Below are 23,900 nucleotides of genomic sequence, written 5' to 3' on the forward strand. Positions count from 1 at the left end.
TACTACTACTAAATTCAAAGTGAGCTGCCCTAGAGAGAGCATTTCAAAACTGGGGTGCCACCACTGAACAATCCGTCTCAGTGGTCACTACCATCCTAATTTCAGAAGGCAGGACATCAAGAGAAGGGCCTGATAAAATGATCTCAATGCATGGGCAGCTAATGAGATGTGGACCATCTCAACTTATTTTGGTGCAATAAATTACACGCTGCCACCATCTCTTCTCTGTTGCCTACCTAAGTGGCAGCTACTGCCACTGCTGCCACCACTACCCTCCTCCTCCTTGCCTTCTCCCTCCAACCACCATCACCACCGCCCACCTCCTTTCTACCCACATACATCCTGACAACCTTGTCTCTTCCTTGTCTTCTCCTTCCCTTCCCCATCCAGCCTGGCTGCTTCTTACACCAGTTCCTCCTCCTCCTCCTCCTCCTCCTCCTCCTCCTCCTCCTCGCTTTCCCTTCCCAATGCATCTCCCCGTGGCTTTCACCACCTCTTCCTCTGTTCTTTCCCTTTCCCCCATTCCTCCTTACCACCGCCAAGGTCCTCTCTTCCAGCTCCCCCCCCACCCTGGTGGACGCTGCCTTGACTGCCTCACTAGCCCTGAAGGATCTTTCCTAGCAAGGCATTCTGGCTGAGTTGGCCCTGGCGATTGCCTCTGCTCCTGTGTCACAGGCAGCCCCAAGGCCACCTCAACCATCATGCCTCCCTATGATGAAGGGCCCCTCATCCTGAAGCATTTGGGCTGCTGCTCCCTAGTGAGCTCTCTGGAGAACCTCCATGGCTGCTTTTCTGCTACGGAATTTGCTGCAGCTGGGAAGCAAGCTGGCAGGTCTTCCCAAAGAGCGTGCCCCATGCTGAGGGGTTCTCCGATTAAGGCATGGGGTGGCCGGTGCTCTGGTGAGCTGTGCCAGGCATTCCTCAGCAGGAGAGAAGCTGGTACAGGTCTTTGGAGTGCCAGGCAGGCCAATGCCTCACTCTCAGAACTAGGCATTGGCTGGCCACTCCATGCACAAGCCTCTCAACAACAGAGGGGCTCTCACTGCCAGCTAGGAGGACCCAGAATGCTGCCATTGCCAGCACCACCAGCACCACCAGCACCACCACCACCACCACATAGCCACCACTGGGGACATCACCCTCAGGGTATCATTTGCCACCCGCAAAATTTGGTGCCCAGGGAGGTTGCCCTCCCCAAGAAACAGCCTTGTAGTGGGAGAAGACATTTTAATCCCACAGAGTAAGTTCATATCATCTTAGGATGTATAGGGTTTCCCACACACAGAGACACACTATACGTGACATTGTGGAACTGTGGAACACTGCACATTTATATTTCTGTCCTTTACATTTGGCTTGAAATTTGGCAATTACTGTAAGACAGATACAGGGTTGTTTGAATTTAACGTAATTAATAGTTTGCATTTTCTGTTTTTAAAATACAGATAGTTATACCCACCCCATGCCCATAGAATATGATGGGATATAAATCCAGAATGTTTCATAATTTCATAATCAATGTAGGACATTACATTTGCTTCTGCCTTACTGTTTTATCAATTTCCTCATTTGGGACACTGAATTAATTATTGATTTAGTGATCTTAGGTTGCTAATTCACCATCATCCTTTGGGAACAACTCTGCAGAACACATATTTTTTAATGGATTGATAGTTTTCATTAAACTTTTTGGAACTGTTGTCTGATTTTCAGGGGGTTTATGAACTTTTGTGCACATCTGATAACTAGTGCATTGATGTGGACATGTGGCAGATAATGTACAGTTTTAGGTTCATTTGAATTACACTTGTGAGAGAAAGGCTACAAATAGTTGTGCTAACTGGCTCTGTGGTCCAAACTCTGGATGTACGTAATACTGTAAGGAAGTAACTTATAGCCTATTCTATACAAACTTCAATTAGTACAGAATATGGCAGCAAAATTGGTGATAAGAACTAAGCATTCAAAACATATTACTAGAATGGGCAAACTCACTAGTAATATGCCAAATTTAAAATACAAAATTAAAACAGCAAAGTTAAAATTAAATTTATAGACTGTTAAAATGCTGAGAGAATAAAAAGGTCTTCACCTGGTGTCTGAAAGAATATAGTGTAGATGCCAGGCGAACCTCCTTAGGGTGGTCATTCCACAGCTGGGGTGCCACAGCAGAAAAGGCCCTACTCCTGGTAGCCACCTGCCTTACTTCTTTTGGCAGGGGCTCACAGAGTGGGACCACTGAGGATGACCTTAGGGTCTGGGGAGGTACATATGGGAGGAGGCATTCCTTCAATTTGCTTAAATGTTCCTAGCCACAAATTTGCACAACTTGGGATTTGCATCATGAGGAAACTCAGTGTGCGGTGAGTCAAGCCAGCTCACGTATCCACTAGCTGGCATCTGGGGGGGCCGAGCTGACAAAAATTCCTCTGACTTCCCTATATATTACACCAATGCTCTCAGGTGCTCCTTTATTTAGCTGTTAGTAAGTGAATGCCATTAGGATCATAACTTTCTCTCCTTCTACTGAATCACTCACATGGCCTTCTAATGACTTCTCCACTGAAAAACATAATAGGGCTGCACAGTAAATTCCTTTCCCTCAGTCCATGGGGAAGATATTTCTGTTGGGCTCAATCCAACATGTAGCAGCCTGCATTGCTCACTTCATGCTACCAGTCTTTGGGGAACAACAGGTGGACAGGTCTACCCATCGACATCTGGTTTCGAGTTTCCGATAGACACCTGGAGGCTATTGTGAGAAACAGGTTGCTGGACATGGTAGGGATTTAGTCTGATAAGGTTGATCTCTTTTTATGTTCTTATGTTAGAAATAATGCCTGCCTCTGCCCTGCAACTCTAACTGTCTTCCCTGACCTTACCATAGGCAAGGAAATGGAAAGCAGGAAGGTACCAAATATGGGAAAGGAACAGTGGAAATCTCCTGATGCACAAAAAGTATGCTTTACTGAACCCAACATGTTTGAGATATGAATCCTCCTCATAAGAAGAGACCTGCTGGATCAGACTGAGGGTCCATCTAGTCCAGCACTCTGTTCAAACAGTGGCCAAACAGCCGTCGGCCAGGGAACCACAAGCAGGACAAGGTGCCACAGCACCCTCCCACCCATGTTCCTTAGCAACTGGCATATATATATATATAGGCTTAGTGCCTCTGATAGTGGTGGTAGCACCTAGCCCTCAGAACTAGTAGCCATTGATAGCCTTCTCCTCCAGGAATTTATCCAACTCCTTTTTAAAGCCATCCAAATTGGTGGCCATCACTACATCGTGTGGAAGTGAATTCCATTCCTTTTATCTGTCCTGAATTTCCCACCAATCAGCTTCATGGGATGATCCCAGGTTTTATTATTATGGGAGAGGAAGAAAAATGTCTCCCTATCTACATTCTCCATAGCATGCATAATTTTGTACACCTCTATCATGTCTCCTCCTCCTCCTCCTCCTCCTCCTCCTCCTCCTCCTCCTCTAATGATGATTTCAAAACTACATTTTGAGGCTAGGCCCTTTCTACGCCTAAGGGTTATCCCAGGAAAATGGAAGGATCATCCCTGCCTACTCCTGGGATCCCCTGTGTGGCATTTGGATGCACAGGAACGATCCCAGGACAATTCCAGGATGTAGGGCTGGTGTAGACATGTCCATAGTTTGGAGACCAAAGTCTGAATTCTGTTATGCATAAGAGTGCCCCTGAAGAAGAATTCATTTCCCAAATGTGTAGGCTCTCTAATACATATTTTGAGTGGAACCAGCATCCACTCAAGTTATTCCACACTATAACTGGTGAGGTCCTCTAGCAGCGATCCTATGCAGTACTGCCTCCATAAAGCAGCTCAACATTTAGCCCCATAACTTGGAAACTTGGGGTTGGATCCAGACTTACCCGTAGCTAGGGTAGTCTGACTGAAATAAATGGGACTCAAATTAGTCGTGACTAATTTGAGCTCCATTGCTTTCAGTGGGCAGTATCCAATGTGACCTGAACGCCAATGTAAATGATGTTACACTAACATGAAGAAACTGTAGCACACTGACAATAACATTAGTTAGAATCCATCTAACTGGATGGGGGAATCCATCTGGGGAATCCATCATGCCAGCTAAAGCTATTCATCTTGCACTAGAGGTGCTTTATACTAACACAATGTAATTTATGTTAGCACTCATGTCACATCGGATCCTGCCCAATGGATCCACTCTGAATAAGATTAGATCCAACCCTTTATTTGACAACATACAGAATTTATAATTGCCTTCTTACAGTCCATTCCCACAGGAATTGGTTTAATTAAGTTTAGCATATGGATCAAGGAAGGGGATGTTTTTGTTGAAAAAATGGAACACTGCTACATAACAGAGCCCAAGATGAAATATGTCATATTGTAACAACCAGTTGTGTCTAATTATGGTAGAATCTGTACTTACTTGCCAAGTGCAAAGCACTCCATCTTAACAGTAGATCCCTTTGCAGCTGTAACTGTGTATGGAAAATGGACTTCAATTTTCGGCTCATATTCCCCCATCACACCTGGGAAATAAAGAAGGGTCTTTAAAAAATAAAACGGATGTCACTGTTGGTTTCCATTCATAAAAAATAATTTTGAGAGCTGTCATGGCTCTCCATGTTGTTAAACAGCTAGATAGTTAGCCAAGAAGTTAATTATGGAAGGAAATGGGACCAAATCCCAAACATCATCTAAAAAGTGAGAGCTCCCCAGTATTATCAAAGCAACATTTTACTTTTAAAGAGCAGACAATTACTTCTTAGGGTGTTTATGTCAAAAAAAATTGGAAGATGCACCTCAGCATGCACAAAAGTATTACAATCACCATCATCATCTTCATTTCCCCATTCCTCAAAATAAAATTAGCCATGTAACATTTTATTTTTTTGGCTGCAATCCTATTAACATGTTTGGTGGAGGTTAAGCACCACTAAAACTCAGGAGACAGACTTCTGAATAAACCAATATAGGATTGGGTTCCACCTGAAGAACCTTCACTGTGGTGGCCCCTTTCCTATGTCACTCCCTGCCTCTGGAGGCCAGACAGTTGCCAACACAATTTGTTGCCTCCTGAAAACAGCTTTTCCAGGAAGTCTTTCTTGGTTGACTAGACACTTTTTTAGGGGCCCTTGGTTTTTAAAAATAATAATTTTAATATTGTGTTTATCTCTTGTGATTCACCACTCCATAATCTGTTTAGATCCAGAGTGGTATACAAATGTTGCAAATAATAAACAATTTATTAAATAAATAAAAATAATTTGCACCAGCTTGTCTCAACCTAGTGCACTTCAGATTTGTTGAACTACAACTCCAATTATCCCCAGCTGGGGATGCTGTGAACACCCGACTGGGTCCAGTAGTCTGGTGGCCCCTTGGACCTAGTTGGGCACTCCCGCCATGAGTGCGGACCGCCACTCGACACGCTTGCAAAGGCCCCGGCAAGCGCTCAGTAGCCGGCCACCCATGTGCCAAAATCATAGAATCATAGAATAGTAGAGTTGGAAGGGGCCTATAAGGCCATCGAGTCCAACCCCCTGCTCAGTGCAGTAATCCACCGTAAAGCATACCTGACAGATGGTTGTCCAGCTGTCTCTTGAATGTCTCTAGTGTGAGAGAGCCCACAACCTCCCTAGGTAACTGGTTCCATTGTCGTACTGCTCTAACAGTTAGGAAGTTTTTCCTGATGTCCAGCCGGAATCTGACTTCCTGTAACTTCAGTCTGTTATTCCATGTCCTGCACTCTGGGATGATTGCCTCTGATGCAATGGGGGGAATTGCACAATTTCTGGGGCCTCTGTAAATTGCCCTCTTCCTCCCCTGGCACTAATGGCAGCCTTAAAGGCCCCACTGGTGCAAGGATAAAGGCACAAATTCAGAAGAGGCTTACGTGGCCTGGTGAGTTTGGGCATGCAGTTGTGGTAGAGGGGTGAGCGCCTGCCAAGGTGGGCACAGGTGAATTCGCCCACCCCTACTTTGGAGATGGCATCTGGGGAGATGCAGCCTGAAAACACCACGTTGGAGAAAGGGCTAATATAGGCCACACACTAAAAATGTAACTGGCTTCTATCCATTCCAAAATGCCAGATAGAATAAAAATAAGTCTAAAAACATTCAGGTCACGCTTGGTCTCTTTAATGACATGAAATAAATAAATGAAGAAAGAATTAAAGAAAGAGATGGTAGGTAGGTCATAGGTTTGGGGTAGATGAAGAGGACCTATTCAAAAAATTTCCTAGAGAACTGTCTTCACATTTGATGGGGATTCCTGCTATGGAGGAAATTCATTCACACTCATGCAAAGGGACATATGAAAATTTTGTTTCGGTACGTTAAACATCAGAACTTTTCCCATTCACACCCCTGAATGTTAATGCGAGAATATTGGGGCAACAGTGCTTGGGTGTTCCTGAGCTTGCAGATTCTTTCACAAACTGTGTTGGTTAGAAAACATGTACAGTTGCTTTGGGAGGGGAAGGGGGGCAAATTTTCATATTTTAATCAATGGCACGAAAGTACACTTTAAAACAGTGCATCTAAATGCACACTTTCCCCATTCAAACAGTAACTTTAAAAAGCTTGTATTCAGGAACGGGAATGAGGTGGACCAAACATCAAGGTGGAACTCTGGAAATCTCATCAGACTTGAGCCACATTCATCCTCCCATCCCTGCCCATGTATTTGCATGACTTCATATTACCTTACCCTTGCTAACTGGTAGCTGATTCTTTGGGCATGAGCTGTTACGAAATCTCTGTCTGTGCCATACATGGAAGCCGTCACTGGATGTTAGAGCCATCAGTGTTTATTTGATATCTAGAGTATGTAGAATCATAGAATCATAGAAAAGCAGAGTTGGAAGGGGCCTATAAGGCCATCAAGTCCAACCCCCTGCTCAATGCAGGAATCCACCCTAAAGCATCCCTGACAGATGGTTGTCCAGCTGCCTTTTGAAGGCCTCTAGTGTGGGAGAGCCCACAACCTCCCTAGGTAACTGATTCCATTGTCATACTGTTCTAACAGTCAGGACGTTTTCCCTGATGTCCAGCCGGAATCTGGCTTCCTGTAACTTGTGCCCATTATTCTGTGTCCTGCACTCTGGGAGGATCGAGAAGAGATCCTGGCCTTCCTCTGTGTGACAACCTTTTAAGTATTTGAAGAGTGCTATCATGTCTCCCCTCAATCTTCTCTTCTCCAGGCTAAACATGCCCAGTTCTTTCAGTCTCTCTTCATAGGGCTTTGTTTCCAGACCCCTGATCATCCTGGTTGCCCTCCTCTGGACACACTCCAGCTTGTCTGTATCCTTCTTGAATTGTGGAGCCCAGAACTGGATGCAATACTTTAGATGAGGGCATGAGGCCTAACCAGGGCCGAATAGACAGGAACCAGTTCCTCACGTGATTTGGAAGCTATACTTCTATTAATGGCAGTTCCTTATGATCAACATTGAATGTGTCAACCAGGCCACAAATGAAGGGCCATCACCAAAAAGGGCCTTTTTAAAGAGATGTACCACTAAAGCTGTGGTCCTGGAAGGATCTAGCACCTATTCTCATGACTCAGTGCATGACACATTGGATTGCCTTTCTTTACAACATCATGTATGCTCAAAGGGTGACTGAAAAAGCCAGACGAATCGATGAACACACTGTACCTCCTCAACATCTCCAACACTTCATCGATACTGACCAGCAGGCATGAAAGGCAGGGCCTTTGTAAGATTATTTATTATTATATCCTGCTTGCTGTGGCTTCTGCCTTTTATATAACACTTCCATACCACTTTCATAGTGCAATATCCTGCTTGGTGTAGATTAGGCCATTCTGGCTGGTTCTGATGGATTTACCATCCCACTGATATTGGAGCCACCAGCCTCCACTGTTCAATGGTTGTTTATATTCAACTGCACTAGTAAATCACATCGGAGTGACTGGAAGCTCTAGTGGTTACATGCTGGCAGACCCAGAAGAACGGGCTTTCATTTGGAAATAAATGCACAATCTATCGAATGAAACTTTCTTCAAAGCATGATTTGGGAGGCATATCTAGAACATTGTACATATATTTAATGCTTCTGTTAGGGTCGAGCCATCAGCTGCGAAGGCCACATAAAATGACAACACAGATCAATAAAGTCTGAGTGGAAAAACTTGTCCTTATCTGAGATCCTTCATCTTCTCTTTTCAGTTTTCATTTGACTCAATGCTGTTAAACAGTTGAGTTGTTTTATCTCCTTGAACTGACTGGATTTCAGAAGTAAATTAAATGATCCCTGGCCTGCGTCTGAGTTACAAATCTGTCTGCCTCTTCTTGTTCCCATAACTACCAACTGGGGGTAAGGGGCTTCTTGTGTTTCTTCCTTATAGGCGTCTGGTTGGCCACTGTGCAATGTTGGAATAGATGGGCCTTTGATGTGATCTAGCAGGGCTCTTCTGTTCTCATGCATTCCACCCTGCCACTAAGTGCACCACCTTTGACACCCCTGGATATTCACATATGGGCATAATGTTTGAATAGAGTGCATGCATGTCAAAGTTAAGGACAAAATAATAATAATAATAATAATAATAATAATAATAATAATAATAATAATAATAATATATTTCTTATCCGCTTTTCCCTCTGGATTGAGGCGGGGTGCAACACCAAATACAAAACACCATAAAATATGTATAACTGATTAAAACATATACAACTAATTCATTATTAAAAGGCATCTTAAAATTCAACTGGGTAGGCCTGCCGGAAGAGATCTGTCTTCATGGCTTTCTTAAATTCTGGAAGACTGTTAGGTTGATGAATCTCCTCCGGCAGGCCATTCTACAGTCTGAGAGCAGCAGAAGAGAAAGTCCTCTGGGTAACTGTTGTCAGCCTAGTTTTTGCTGAATGGAGTAAACTCTTCCCAGAGGACCTGAGTGTGTGGGGCGGATTGTATGGGTGATCCTGCAGGTAACTCGGACCCAAACGATATAGGGCTTTAAAGGTAATAACCAACACTTTATACTTTGCCCGGAAACGAATTGACAGCCAATGAAGTGATTTTAAAGCTGTTGTAATGTGGTCACCCCTAGGTGTACCAGTGACCAACCTAGCTGAAATATTTTGAACTAGTAGAAGTTTCTGGACTAGGCACAAAGGTAGCCCTATATACAGTGCATTGCAGAAGTTGAGCCTCAAAGTTACCAGCACGTGCACTACCATCTTTAGATCTTCCAACTCTAGGAAGGGGCGCAGCTGGCGTATCAGCCGAAGCTGATAGTAGGCCCTCCTGGCTGTCACATCTATCTGGGCTGTCATTTGAAGTGGCGGATCCAGAAGCACCCACAAGCTGTGAACACAGTCTTTCAGGGGGAGTGTAACCCCATCCAGAACTGGTTGGCACACCTCCAAACCCAGGTTGGGGCCTTTGACAGCAAGTACCTCTATCTTGTCTTGATTCAGCTTTAGTTTGTTTTTCCTCATCCAACGCATTACCCCTTCCAAGCATTCATTCAGAGGAGACACACTATCCTTAGCTGATGCTGTTGTCGAAGACATAGAGAAATATATTTGGGTGTCATCAGCATACTGATAGCACCCCGCTTCATGCCTCCAGATGATCTCTCCCAGCATTTTCATGTAGATGTTAAACAGCATTGGGGATAGGATGGCACCTTGTGGTAAACCACACAGAAGCTCCTTCTTTGAGGAGCAGCTATCCCCAAGCACTACCATCTGGACCCTACCTGAGTGGTAGGACCAGAATGACTGAAGCACAGTGCCCCCAATTCCCAATCCTCTCAGGTGTTCGAAGGATACCTTGGTCGATGGTATTGAAAGCCACTGAGAGATCCAGAAGTACCAAAAAAGATACACTACCCTTGTCAATACTCAGGCAGAGGTCATCCATTAAGGCGACCATAACAATCTCATCTCCTTATCCTGCTCTGAAGCCTATTTGAAATAGGACTAGAAAATCTGCATCATCCAAAACTGCTTGGAGTTGGAAGGCAACTGTCCTCTCAATCACCTTGCCCCAAAACGGAAGGTTTGATACTGGTCCAGGGGGTCCATTTCAACCTTTCAGAATGGGGAAAAATTGCACAAAAACTGGGAAAACAACAAACTAAATGGTGATTGATGGAAATGGAGATAGAGCCAGGGACTAGGTATATGGCCAGATTGGGACCCCAGAAGGTCTGGCTTTGGCCAGCAGAGTTTGGGTACTGTACACCTGTCAAAATGGTGGGGATGATGTGACAGCACAATTATTATTATTATTATTATTATTATTATTATTATTATTATTATTATTATTTGACCTAAAACTGATAAATATTTAGCTTACACTGTATGAAAGAATTTTGGTACCCTGGAAGGAATTTAGAAACAGTTTTGTGCTCATGTAAATAACTCAGCTTCATGATCAAATCCCAGAGCACACTACATATGCAATATTTCCTGCCTATTTGCTCCATGGTGCGGTATCTGTATTTTATCAAAACATCATTTCAACGCCGAATCCTGCTAGTCTGTTTTTCAGAAACAAATGTGTCCTCTGGCAATCCCTCAAAAGCACCATGTGAAATCCCTGCTCGGCAGTGTACTAAACTGGTGAAACCTCCACTGGTTCTACTTGAGACTCTGGAAGGAAATAATGCCGTCACATCATCCCCACCCCGCTGGCTAGATAGCGTTCTTCAAACTACCCTGCCTCAAAAGAATTTTAATTTTGCATCCAAGGGAGAGAAGAAGGGGAAAAAAGCCTTGCAGGGTTTATACAGGGAAGAAATGAGCCGCTTCTTATCTTAGAACACATCTTGAAATATTTAGAAATAGGAGAATGTAGAAATGAATATGACTTGATAAACTGTGGGCTCATCTACACCAACCAGGATATTCCACTATGAAAGCGGTATGAAAGCAGTAGATAAAAGGCAGGAGCCACCCTACTGCTTTATAGCGGTATTGAAGTGCACTGCAGGATCTACACTACTGCTTTATAGTGGTATTGAAGTGCACTGACAACTGCTGCGGCCCATGACACATCTACACCAAGCAGGATATAACACTATGAAAGCGGTATATGGTATGTGTCATGAGCCCCAACAGTTGTCAGTACACTTCAATACCACTCTAAAGCAGTAGTGTGGCTCCTGCCTTTTATATACTGCTTTCGTACCACTTTCATAGTGGAATATCCTGCTTGGTGTAGATGAGCCCTGTGTTTAAGCTTAATAAACTGGGATTTCGGATTGACCTTAGTTCAGCGATACATGGATGCTTCACTTGCAGAAAGCATCTTCAGTTTAAAGGATCAAGTAGCAAGTGATGGGGAAAACCTCTACCTGAGACCCTGGACAGCCACTGCCAGTTAGAGTTAGGGATGTATGAGAAATATGCTTCCATTCCATTTTGATCAGGATTTATCCAGCTTGTACCATCCCATTGACACATACCATATACCACTTTCGTAGTGTTATACCCTGCTTGGTGTAGATGTGTCATGGGCCCCAACAATTGTCAGTGCACTTCAATACCTCTATAAGGCAGTAGTGTGGCTCCTGCCTTTTATATACCACTTTAATACCGCTTTCATAGTGTAATATCCTGCTTGGTGTAGATGAGCCCCTAGACTCCAAGATGCTTTCAAACAATTACATTCTACAACCCTCTTCCATTGCTCCTTCCTTAAAATTCTCACATGGCTGCTTTTGTGAGGCACAAGAGTAAACATCCTCTTCATTCAGCTCCTTAGACGGCTGTAATGTCTGTCTTACATTATTTGCAGTGTTCCCCCCTTTCGCTCAGCTGTAATGGACTGAGATGGAAAAGGAGGATTACTTTTCCTATCTTTGATATCCAATTAAGCTAAAATGAGCTGTAGAAATGAGAAATGCTTGTCAGCTAAAATGACCCACACGCATTGTGCAAAGCACAATCAAGTGCAAGCATCCCTTCATTTCCTCAATAATAAAGACCAGACAGGCTCAAAGCTCCTTCTCTCTCCTTCAGCAGCAAGCAACCCAAAACGTCCATTATTTTACCGCCTATAGCGACAAAGTGCCCTTGTTACATTGGCGCCTTTCTGTCCCGAAGCCAAATGGTTTCTGCTCATAATCAGATCGTTTCAGAGGGCTGACATATGACAGGAAGTGACAAGTTGCTCCTAGCTGGACTCCATGTCATATGGTAGGACTGTAGGGAAAGCTGTCAGACAGGTAATATACAGGAGGAAGAGGGGGGAAAGGGTTAGAATCTGTGAACAGAGAGGTAAATAAACACCTAGTTTTGTGAGTAACCATTGTGCCTGCTAAGCTGAAATCTGCTTGCAAAATGGTCCAAGATTAAGCTGGGAGACTGAGGCCTTAGCTAGACCTAAGGTTTATCCCAGGATTGTCCCGGGGTCATCCCTGTTCATGTAAATGACACACAGGGGATCCCAGGATCAGGCCGGGATGACCCCGGGACGACCCCGGGATAAACCTTAGGTCTAGCTAAGGCCAGAATTTCACCATGCTGTCAACATAAAAAGGAAGGGCAGGGAAGTAGGAAAGAGCCCTGCAACACTGGGGTGCATTTTCCCCCAAAGTCTGCTGATGCTTAAAAGCTGGCCCTGGTCAAAACACACGCACGCATGCACCCCCACCAGCAAATATCTTCTTCCCTAGCGACAGGTACTAATGAGCTGTCATATAGCACTGTATGCCCAAGGTCTTGTACAACCAGATAAATCTTTCAACAGATAATTAGCAGACAGAGTAACAGAACACCTGCATTTTCCATTGATGGCAGTAGTCAGTTTGTGTCAAATCAATAGTCGAGTGGAACTCTTAATTTCACTAAATTATGTGCAGTAATTCCTTAGGCTCGGGGCACGCCTGGCCTCTTCCTCTTGGGGATGAGTTTGGAAATCATTTTAACACCTCCCTGTATCTCAAAGCACCACTTTACAAAGCAGTTATCAAGTGCAGGCATTGTTGCACCCCCAAATCAGGCCTACACAGCCTTTGGCCGACTAAATGGGACAGAGTCCACCAGCAGTAATGACGTGCCAGCGGGTCTATAGACAGCCTGGCTTTTCGCCATGTGATTGGGATTGCAACAGATGGTGTTGAGGCATGGGTCTGGCGGGGATTTAACCCACCCTCATGCTGTTACAAGGTGGGGCGACGGAAAAACAGAGTGGGGTGAAGTAGGAATGTCGGTTGCTGTGAAATTTGACACTTTTGCGGTTCAACCAATTCCCACTGTGCACCCAACTCAGCTCGCATTTGAGGGCTGAGCCATGGCTTTTTCCTGGAAATCTGGGAACTTTTTCCAGTTCTTTTTTAATTGCCTGGTTGTTGTTTTTATTGTGGCCGCCATTTACACCAAGCAATATTTGCATAAATGGAACATGCTTCCCATGCCCCCCACAAACTGCCAGTTCTGAGGCTGTTTTTAGAATATCCTCCATCCATCTTGCCCTTGCTCTTCCTTTTGCCTTCCACTTTCCCTAGCATCAGCCTCTTCTCCAGGGTATCCTGTCTTCTCATTATGTGGCCAAAGTCCTTCAGTTTTGCCTTTAATACCATTCCCTCAAGTGAGCAGTCTGGCTTTATTTCCTGGAGTATGGACTGGTTTGATCTTCTTGCGGTCCAAGGCACTCTCAGAATTTTCCTCCAACACCACAGTTCAAAAGCATCTATCTTCCTTCGCTCAGCTTTCCTTATGGTCCAGCTCTCGCAGCCATAGGTTACTACGGGGAATACCATTGCTTTAACTATGCGGACCTTTGTTGTCAGTGTGGTGTCTCTGCTCTTAACTATTTTATCGAGATTTGTCATTGCTCGGAAGCGACTGAACGAATAAACAACAACCAATGACAATCTCCCACATCATGCGTAATTTAGATGAGGCATTGGTTGTGTTCTGGGACCTCCCTGTAGCTATATATTTCAGAATAGCTCGTGATGAGCAAAGGCCAAAAAAAGTACTTATCAAGCAACCATTCAATGGCTTTATTTCCTTTTTTTTAGTAAGAAACCACATACAATTCAAAGCACTTTTATTAGCACATTAGGAGGGGTAGGGTAACAGTATCATAAAAATATATGAACTTGAAATGACTGCATTTTATTATCAAACAGCAAATCTTTTGAACTCCCTAAGTTTCCATTTCCTTATTCTGTGGGAGTTGCCTGCAGTTTCCTTCACCAAAGGCATTTTTTTTACTGTTTCTGATTCGTAATTTAGACGCCAAAACTGCATCCTAGAAAACAATGCTATTTCTACTGCTTGTAAACACTTATTAAATAATTCTACAGAGTTTCTAATGCACTGTAAAAGGGAGTTAATGAAATGATGCATGATCTATTTTTTTCCCCTCCTGATGAAACTTTTTATCTCTTCAGATAGCATTTTAAATTGTTTTTGTAAGTCTGTGCAAAGCGAAATTGAATTGTATGGAATGACTGATTGTCAAGGACATCTGCACAAATGAGGTATTCATTTTATTCAGAATCCATTCAAGGATTTCTTGATGTTTTTATTTAATTTGCTTCGTATCAAGGAGATAAGTTTCCCTTTGAGGCAGAGCTCTGAGGAAATAAAAGATTAATATAAAGACAAGTGAATTCCTACACTCTTGCAGGATTTGACATAAAACTATCATATTATTCTGCTGCCTCAATGAAGATAAATATATAGACATGTTGTCTGGGGAGAATTATTGTCATAAGATGCCAGGTCCCAGTGGTATTGCCTACAATTGAGAATTCTGAGTGAGAAGTAGTAGCCCGTGAAAATTCAAATTCACAGAAAGGATTATTGTAATTGGATTATTCTGAATTTAGCAGGCTTCACCTCTAGGCACAGGTATGCTTGCCTGAAGCAAGGCGATCTCTTGAAGAGAACTCTGTTTAGTTTCCCTCAACAATGCCATCCAAGGGCACATAAAATGACATCTCCTTGATTACTTTCCTCTGTCCTTAGGCCCTGACTGAGGTTTCTCTTCCAGAACATTCTGTGACATCATTCATCTCTAGGGATGATAAAGGAATCCATCTGTGGAGTGAAACTTGTTGAACTTTCATCAGTTCACATCCTTGCCCCGCCCCCAGGCTCACTTTCCTGGGAGCTTGCTCAACTTGATCTGGCTAAGCTCATAGAAATTATTCAATTTATGGCCTAAACTTGTGCCAATTATGCAAATTGCAATTGCAAATGGTGCAAACTCCTATTTACATTTTATTTATTTATTAATGCATTTATATCCTGCCTTTTTTCCTCCAAGGAACTCAAGGCAATGTACATAATCCTCCTCCTCTCCATTTTATCCTCACCACAACAACCTTGTGAGGTACGTTGGGCTGAGAGCCTGTGACTGGCCCAAAGTCACTCAGTGAGCTTCCATGGCTGATTGGGGACTAGAACCCAGATCTCCCAACTCCCAGTCCAACACTTTAGCCACTACACCACACTGGCTCGCAATTTACATGCCCCCACCTGAGAAAAGTTCCTGGATTTCAGGAAAAACTCACAGCTCAGCTCATAAATTGTAAAAGGAAGCCAAGCTGGGCATGCAGTGAGGAATCTGTCAGGCCCGAAGAGGGGCGGATTTTCAAATGACGGACATCCCTATTCATCTCAACCAATATCAACAAGGAAAAAGGGAGGCTGAGACTCAGAAGGAGATTTCCAGTTGCACCTCCCTTTCTCATTCAACCTGATTTGGCTCATTCTCCATTCCATCAGCACCTTCTCTCATCCATCCATCCATCCATCCATCCATCCATCCATCCATCCTTTCCTTTGCCCTTGGTTTCTTCCATGCCTTTCTAAGCACCCTGCTTTCCTCTCTCTGTGGTCCCCTTTTCCAACCTTGGGTCCCCAGAAGTTGGACACCTTCCATCATCCCTGGTCATTGCCCATGCTAGCCAAGGAGGAAGGGAATTAAAGACCAACAATATGTGAAGACTCAAACTTGGGAAAAGCTGATATGTTTGCTCTCTGTTTGCGCTCCTAGTCATGTTTTGTTCTTAACTTCCATGGGATTCTTTCTTTTCCTTTTGGAGGAAACAAAAAGTGATAAAATACATTCAGACTATTCCTCTATCTTTATTTAGTCTTTCCCCCAGACCCCATCTCACATTTTATTCTCTGCCTTCCTGTCAATATCCTAGTCTTCTGTGATATCACAGTAGCTTAACCAATGCCTAATGAGGGCCTATAGACTGGGGGCTCATCTACACCAAGCAGGATATTCCACTATGAAAGCGGTATATAAAAAGCAGGAGCTACACCAAGCAGCATATAGCAGTATGAAAGCGGTATATAGTATGTCTCAATGGGCCCCAACAGTTGTCAGTGCACTTCAATACCGCTAGAAAGCAGTAGTGTGGCTCCTGCCTTTTATATACCGCTTTCATAGTGCAATATCCTGCTTGGTGTAGATGAACCCCAAGTAGTTAACAGCCACATTACCAAGAGAAACATGCTACGACTGCAATTTCTAAAATTACAGCCTCCTGTGTTTTAATAGGAAGCATCATTCTTGTCTCTATGGTGCCCACACAGAAGCTCTGAATCCAGTATTATAATCTAGATTATTAAAGTAGCAGACAGAAAGCATGACTCCAACATTCATGGAAAGACCTTTTTTTTTACCTTAAGGATTGAAACTAACAAGACAAGCAAAAATACTGAATGACTGTAACAAATCCAGGCAAATTATTAGGGGTGTGATCCGCTCCGATTAGGAGCGTAGAAGCAGTAGCGGATTGGCCTGCTCCGCCTTACCCAGAGGCGGAGTAGGAGCGGACCGCGGACCCCCTAGAAGCAAGGCGAAGAGAAGCGCCCATTTTTCGGAGCTCCTAGTTCAGGCGGAGCGCTCCGGTCGCCATCTTGAAAACATTTCGCCATAGGATTGCATTGCGGCAAATAATCGCGCATAACTAGGTTGTTTTTGAAGCTATCGTTCTAGAAATTCTTGTGCTCAGAGAGTCGTGGATGGGGGTCATTTTGAGACCACTCTCACCTCTCTGCATTGTCTGGGTCGCGTGCTATATTTTTGTGAAAATCGGGTCAACCGCGCGGCTCAAACGGCGTTTTCGGCTTTTCGCCCATAGGATTGCATTGAGGGAAAGAATCGGGGATAACTGGGGGGGGGTTTAAGCTATCATTCTGAAAATTCTTGTGCACAGAGAGTCGTGGATGGGGGTCATTTTGAGACTACTCTCAACTTTCTGCATCGTACGGGTCGCGCGCTAGAAGTTTTTAAAAAATCGGTGGGAAAAATACCTTTTTCAAAGGGCTGAGGGGCAGAGTCAGCTCCCGGTCATGATGATCCCAAAGTTGGAGGAGGGCATAGGCAAAACAGGTAATTTGGGATTCTGGGAAACTTCTCTTTCTTCATCTGAACGGGCTTTTCCCCGTGTTTTTTAACACATTAGCCCCACCAAATGCACAAACACAACCTGAAATCATATACTAAGCCAAGAATAAGAGATAGAAACACAGCACTGCTCCCCACCCTAACCTTGGTGAACAACTGAATAGATGTGGTGCAAGGGGATGAGCTCCCCTAGGGCATCTCATCGTGGACGTGCCCCCACTCTCTCCTGCACTGGAAGGCCATTAGAGCCTTCCAAAGAGAGTAAAACGGTGGAGCAATGCCTATCATGAGTTGAAGTGAATGGTCACTTTTCAGTGGTGGAGCAATGCCTGTTATGAGTTGAAGTGAGCGTTTTACTTCTTCTCAGAGCTGTTGGTGGCTGTCTTGAACTGGCAGCTACTTCCCCCTCCCCCGGGCACGTCCCCCTATTGCTGGTAAAAGACAGATATAGCCTTTTTTTAAAAAATCTTCTTGCTGTTTATTGAGCAACACTGCTGCTTTTAATTCCACCCCTCCTTTGTTTATTTATTGATTTATTCCATTTTATATGCATTACTGGCTTATCCTTGGCTCACTTCCTTATGCCCCCAGAAATGCCAGCTGCATGCCTGCCTGCCTTCCCTCCCTTCTCCCCTGCCCACCTCGCAGGGATGTTGTGTGTGGGGTGCCCGATTTTCAAAAATTCGCCAAAAATCAGGGGATGATGGGATTGCTTTGAAACTTGGTGTGCGTGTGTATATCCCCATGAGGTGTCATGGTGCCAAACATGAGGTTTCTAACTTGAACAGAAAAAAAGTTGTATAATTTTTTAGCTTTCAATGCAAGCCTATGGGGGGGGGGAAACGGAGCTCCGGATCCGGATCCGGAGCTCCGAGCGGAGCGGAGCGGAGCGGAAGTGGGCGGAGCGGCCCGATCCGGAAAATGGCGGATCTGCAAGTGAAGCGGAGCGGGGGGTCCGTGCACACCCCTACAAATTATCACACTATTTCTGGTGGCCTGCCTAGTAAGCAAGTTCTGTTTAATCACTTAGACACTTCTCACATTTTCTGCATTGCCAAGTGAAATTCATATTGATGAGAAAACCCTTTACAGGTTTATTCAAATTCCAAAATGATGGGGCTCACTTTTCTCACTTGTATGAGCAGACTGAATGGAGCGGAAAAAGTGAAGGAAGTTGGCTATTCGCCTCATTAGAGAAAAACTAGAGATTAATTGGATTTTTTTTCTAAGGCAGTGCTGGGCACTTGTGGCCTTCCAGATGTCTTGGCCTACAACTGCCATTACCCCTCACCATTGGCTGTGTTGGCTATGGTTGAAGGGGACTGTGAGCCAAAACATCTGGAGAGCCAAAATCCCCCCTCCCCCACTGCCTTAAGGCCACAAATAATTACTTTTAGTGGGTGGTTTTATTGGAAAAATATGGTGCCGCGGTTAAACCTCCCATTCTGCATATTCCTGATTCATATCCCACCCACCTCTATCTGCTGATGCAAAATTAAAGGGATGGGTCATCTGATCATGGATCTCCATCACCTCATTGACTTTGGACCTGAGCTATGGCCCTTTTCTGCATAGAAGAGGAAAGATGTTTTACGGACCATTCAACACATTGCATGGCAATACGTCTGGGTTCACCACCTGGTGGACAATCAACAATGATCTTGCTGCTCCAGGGTGGGGAACAGCAAACTCTGGTTCTCTCAGGGAACAATCCTTTGGGTTGCGCCTGCAAGCAACTTGGAAGCTTAAAAGCATCCTATGCAGGATGAGTGAAACAACAGAGGCAATCTTCACCGCCCCATCCTCCTTCCCTGCATTTTGCACTAGATGGGCTGTCTAGTGACAGCATTTTAGTTGGGGAGGGAAGGAGGCTGGAGAGGCCTCGGGAGAGCTCATATGCTGGCCTCTCCAGTCTCCTCTTCTCCCCACTCTCAGAAATGCCCCTTTACCTCTCTCCGAGGTCGAGTGCCCAACCTCAGAGGACGGCTGATTCCCCCCTCCAAGGTTGGAGCACTGCCTCTGACCTCGGATCCAGGAATCCAAACTATCCTACAGCCCCTCAGATTGCTCCCCAATTCACACACTTATATGATAGATGTGTTTATAAGCACACATTGACTTCATTCACACATTACACTTTTAGGTGTAAAATTCAAAAAATCTTAAGTGTGGCTCAAGAAAAATGTAATGGGTGAAGATGCCCCATGTCTGCATGAAGCTCAGGTTTTCCATTGACTCTAGACCAGGGGTTTGGGAACATCTTTCAGCCCAAGGGTTGAGTTCAATTTCAGAAAAAGCTCTAGAGAGAGCCAACATTCTGTTGGTGGGTGGGACCAATGACACAGTGGGGCTAAAAGCAAAGGGGAGAGACAACCCCCCACCCCAGAATACGGTAGCTGAAAGCTCTTGTTGCCAGTAACTGAGCCTTAGGAGAGGCATTTCAATTTTTTAGAAGGGAGGTGTCCGGGAAAGCCGCCAAATGGCTTGACAAAGAAAGATAAGACCAGCCGGTAGCTAGGCAATGAAGGTGTTTATTTACAGAAGCTAAACAGTGCAGGGAAAGGAGGGGGAAACAGGGGTTTGAATGCAAAAGTCAATGAACAGGAACAGTTCAGGAAGCAGGCTTTTAGCATAGTCAATGTCCAGTCCAAAGTCGAGGGAGCGTGGCAAGGAAGAGATTCGATAATGCAGTCCAAGTTCAAACACAGCCAACAGTCAGCAACAAACCAGTAACACAGTCCAGAGTCAGGGGCAACAACAGGCAAGACATAGTCACAAACCAATCCAAGGTCGAAGCAGGAATCCAGAGTAGGCAGACATGGTCACGGGGTCCGGGAATCAGGGCAGGAATCAGAATCCAGGCGTCCAGGAACAAGGCACGAGGTCACAAGATCTAAGAGCAAAGGCTTCCGCCAGAATGCTCAGATAATCTCTGACAACTTTGCATGGCTCACGGCTGCGCTTTTATGCTCAGTCAGAGTGCTGAGTCATGGTCTCTCAGCTGATCCCTAATTGCCTGGCGTTTCTGGTGGAGGCGGCGAGACCAGCGTCTTGTTGCCTTCTCCGCCCGCAACTGGCTGAAACCAGGCTTCTCCACCTCCTCCTCAGACCTCTGCGGCTCCTCCATAGTCTTTGCTGGCATCAAGCCCTCAGAGCTAGCAGAGGTCCCAGCTGGCCTTGGCTCTTCTCCCTGAGGCTCTGCCACAGTCTCTGCCAGTCCAGCCTCCTCACTACCTGAGCTGAGCTCCTCGGCACTAGGTCCAGCCTCTGCCACCTCCTCCTCATCTCCTGACTCCATCTCTGTGCAGGGCATGACAGGGGGACTTCACAAAAGTTGGGAAACCACCAAGTGATTGGGGACTGGAGGGAAGAGGGCATGGCTAAGGAAACAGATAATCTGGAGAACCCCAGGGGGCCTGATTGGGGACCCAGGAAGGCCACATTTCTCCCCCGAGCATGATGTTACCCAGCCCTAAGAACATATGAGGAGCCATGCTGGATCAGATCTAGTCCTGGATTACTGCAACGCACTTTATGTGGGGCTGCCCTTAAAGCTAGTGCAGAATGCAGCAGCTCGGCTATTGTCTGGAGCTGCCCCTTTCCAGCATGTAACTTCTCTGCTGAGGACATTGCACTGGCTGCCTATACACTACCAGGCCAGGTTTAAGGTTCTTGTACTTGTGTACAAAGCCCTAAACAACTTGGGTCCAGGATACCTGAGAGAGCACCATCTCCCTCACCAACCTGCTCGGCCACTGAGGTCATCTGAGGGCATGCTCATGGTGGTTCCAGATGGGCCTATGGCCCAACTGGAGTCCACCAGGAGAAGAGCCTTCAGTGTTGTGGGCCCTTCTTATGGAACTCCCTGCCACTGGAGGTCAGTCAGGCACCAACTTTGTATGGTTTTTGGTGCCTCCTGAGAACATTAGTGTTCCAAGAAGCTTTCCAGGAATAACTGGCCATGGTTTAATTTGAACCTATTCTTTTAAAATATAATTTTGCAATGTTGTTTTCTATTCTGTTTTTATTCTTTTACCACATTTCTTCTCCGCTCTGAAATCCTTGGATAGGGAGCGGTTCAGAAATATTGTAAATAAATAAATAAATAGTCCAGCATTCTGTTCATACAGTGGCCAACCAGCTGCCTAATGGGAGACCCACAAGCCATGCTATAGACCAACCAGAATCCTTCTTCTTGAAGGGTGGAGAGAGAGAAAAAAATGATGAAGTAAAAAATATAAATTGTTTTGGAAATAATTTCCACTGTTTTAAACAGGAAAGAGAGATTTGTTCCAGAAAATGATCAGGCAACATTGTTTGACTGCTGAAAAGCCAAGATTGGTGAATTTAGGATGGCACAAAAGCAAAATAAACTGTGAGGGCATTTAGCACAATACGGACCTACTTCTTATACAGGATTCATGCTGTGCAAACATGAAAACTTTCCAGTGAGTAGTAATGAACAAGGATCAACTTAATTCCAGGCTAAGCTCTGAATGAATATAGACTGTATCAAATGAAATCATCTTTTTAAAGCCTAGACTTTGTAATGTTCTCACAGTGCTCAAATATTTATAAGCCAGAGCAAGTATCTTACTGTGTTTGCATGTTTTACGGCTTTGTTTAATACTTACTCCTATGAGCTTATGTGTTTTTCTGTGTGCGTGTGTGTGAGTGGACTACTCAAGTGAGTTTCTGAAAAAGGAGCAGTCTTTGAAAATTATGGCATACCCAGTATCAGAGGCAGTAAGACTATCCAAACCAGTTGCTGGGGAACATGGGTGGGAGGGTGTTGTTGCACCCGTGTCCTTCTTGTGGGTTCCTGGTCGACACCTGGTTGGCCACTGTGTGAACAGAGTGCTGGACTAGATGGACCTTTTGTCTGACCCAGCATGGCTCTTCATATGTACTTATGATGCCAACCAATATTTAATGATTTATTTATTTATTTATTATTGCATTCCTATACTGCCCAATAGCTGAAGCTCTCTGGGTGGCTTACAAAAATTAAAACCATTCAAAGTATAAAACAACAGTATAAAAACATGATGTAAAATACAATATAAAAGCACAACCAGGATAAAATCAGCAGCAGTGCAGAAATACAAATTTAAAACAACAAAGTTAAAATTAATTTATAGACTGTTAAAATACTGAGAGAATAAAAAGGACTTCACCTGGCATTTGAAAGAATATATTGTAGGTGCCAGGCAAACCTCCTTAGGCAGCTCATTCCACAGCCGTGGCGCCAGCGAGAAGGCCCTCCTCCTGGTAGCCACCTGCCTCACTTCCTTTGGCAGGGGCTCATGGAGAAGGACCCCTGAGGATGACCTTAGGGTCCGGGCAGGTACATATGGGAGGAGGCATTCCTTCAGATAGCTTGGCCCCAAGCTGTTTAGGGCTTTAAATGTTAATACCAGCACTTTGAATTGTGCCCAGACCTGGACTGGCAGCCAATGAAGCTGGAAGAAGAGTGGCATAATGTGGTCTCATTGGCCAGTCCCTGTTAGTAAATGTGCTGCCCTGTTTTGTGCCAGTTGAAGTTTCCAGACTGTTTTCAAAGGCACCCCCATGTATAACACATTGCAGTAATCCAAACGAGAGGTTATGAGAGCATGGATAACTGTAGCTAGGCTATCTCCATCCAGATAAGGGCGCAGTTGGTATATCAGCCTAAGCTGATAAAAGGTGCTCTTCACCACTGAGTTCACCTGTGCCTCAAGTGACAGTTCTGGATCCAAGAGCATCCCCCAAACTATGAACCCAATCCTTTAGGGGGAGTGCAACCCCATCCAGAACAGGGTGAACATCACCTAGCTGGACAGGCGAATCACCTGCTAACAGTACCTCCGTCTTGTCTGGATTGAGTCTCAGTTTATTGGCCCTCATCCAGTCCATTACCATGCTCAGGCACTGATTCAGCACAACCACTGCCTCACCTGGGTTTGATGAAAAGGAGAAGTAGAGCTGGGTGTCATCCACATATTGAAGACACCTCAACCCACATCTCCGGGTAACCTCTCCCAGCGGTTGTTCAACAGCATAGGAGATAAAATAGAGCCCTGTGGAACCCCATGGCCTAAATGACATGGCACAGAGCAATAATCCCCTAGCACCACCTTCTGGAATCGGCCATCCAGTAGGAGTGGAACCACTGCAACACAGTGCCTCTAACTCCCAGCCCTGACAACCTATTCAGAAGGATACCATGGTTGAAGGTATTGAGAGCTGCTGAGAAGTCCAAGAGAATCAACAGTGTCACACTCCCCCTGTCCCTCTCCCAGCAAAGGTCATCCCACAGGGCGACCAAGGGAGTTTCTGTTCCAAAACCAGGCCTGAAGCCCGATTGAAATGGATCTAGATAATCCGTTTCATTCAAGAGTGCTTGGAGTTGTCCTGCAACCACCAGCTCATGCATCCATTCATGTTTAATTTAAAATAAATACCTTTTAGGCACACAAACACAATTACTTTATCAGACTATGAGTTGTATCTAATGTTAATTTGTCCCATTCA

The 23,900-nt window shown here is 44.8% G+C and overlaps 1 protein-coding gene across 1 annotated transcript in view; it reads right to left on the reverse strand.

Annotated features, from left to right (window-relative positions):
- The window catches only part of CNTN5 (contactin 5), a 447,440-nt gene that overhangs the window by 170,122 nt on the left and 253,418 nt on the right, over positions 1-23,900 (reverse strand). Inside the window, exon 7 of the mRNA XM_063127114.1 lies at positions 4,447-4,549. Within this exon, the coding sequence (XP_062983184.1) occupies positions 4,447-4,549 (103 nt within the window). The remainder of the gene's footprint in view (positions 1-4,446; positions 4,550-23,900) is intronic.

Source organism: Elgaria multicarinata, chromosome 5 (genome assembly GCF_023053635.1).
Source record: "Elgaria multicarinata webbii isolate HBS135686 ecotype San Diego chromosome 5, rElgMul1.1.pri, whole genome shotgun sequence".
NCBI lineage: Eukaryota > Metazoa > Chordata > Lepidosauria > Squamata > Anguidae > Elgaria > Elgaria multicarinata.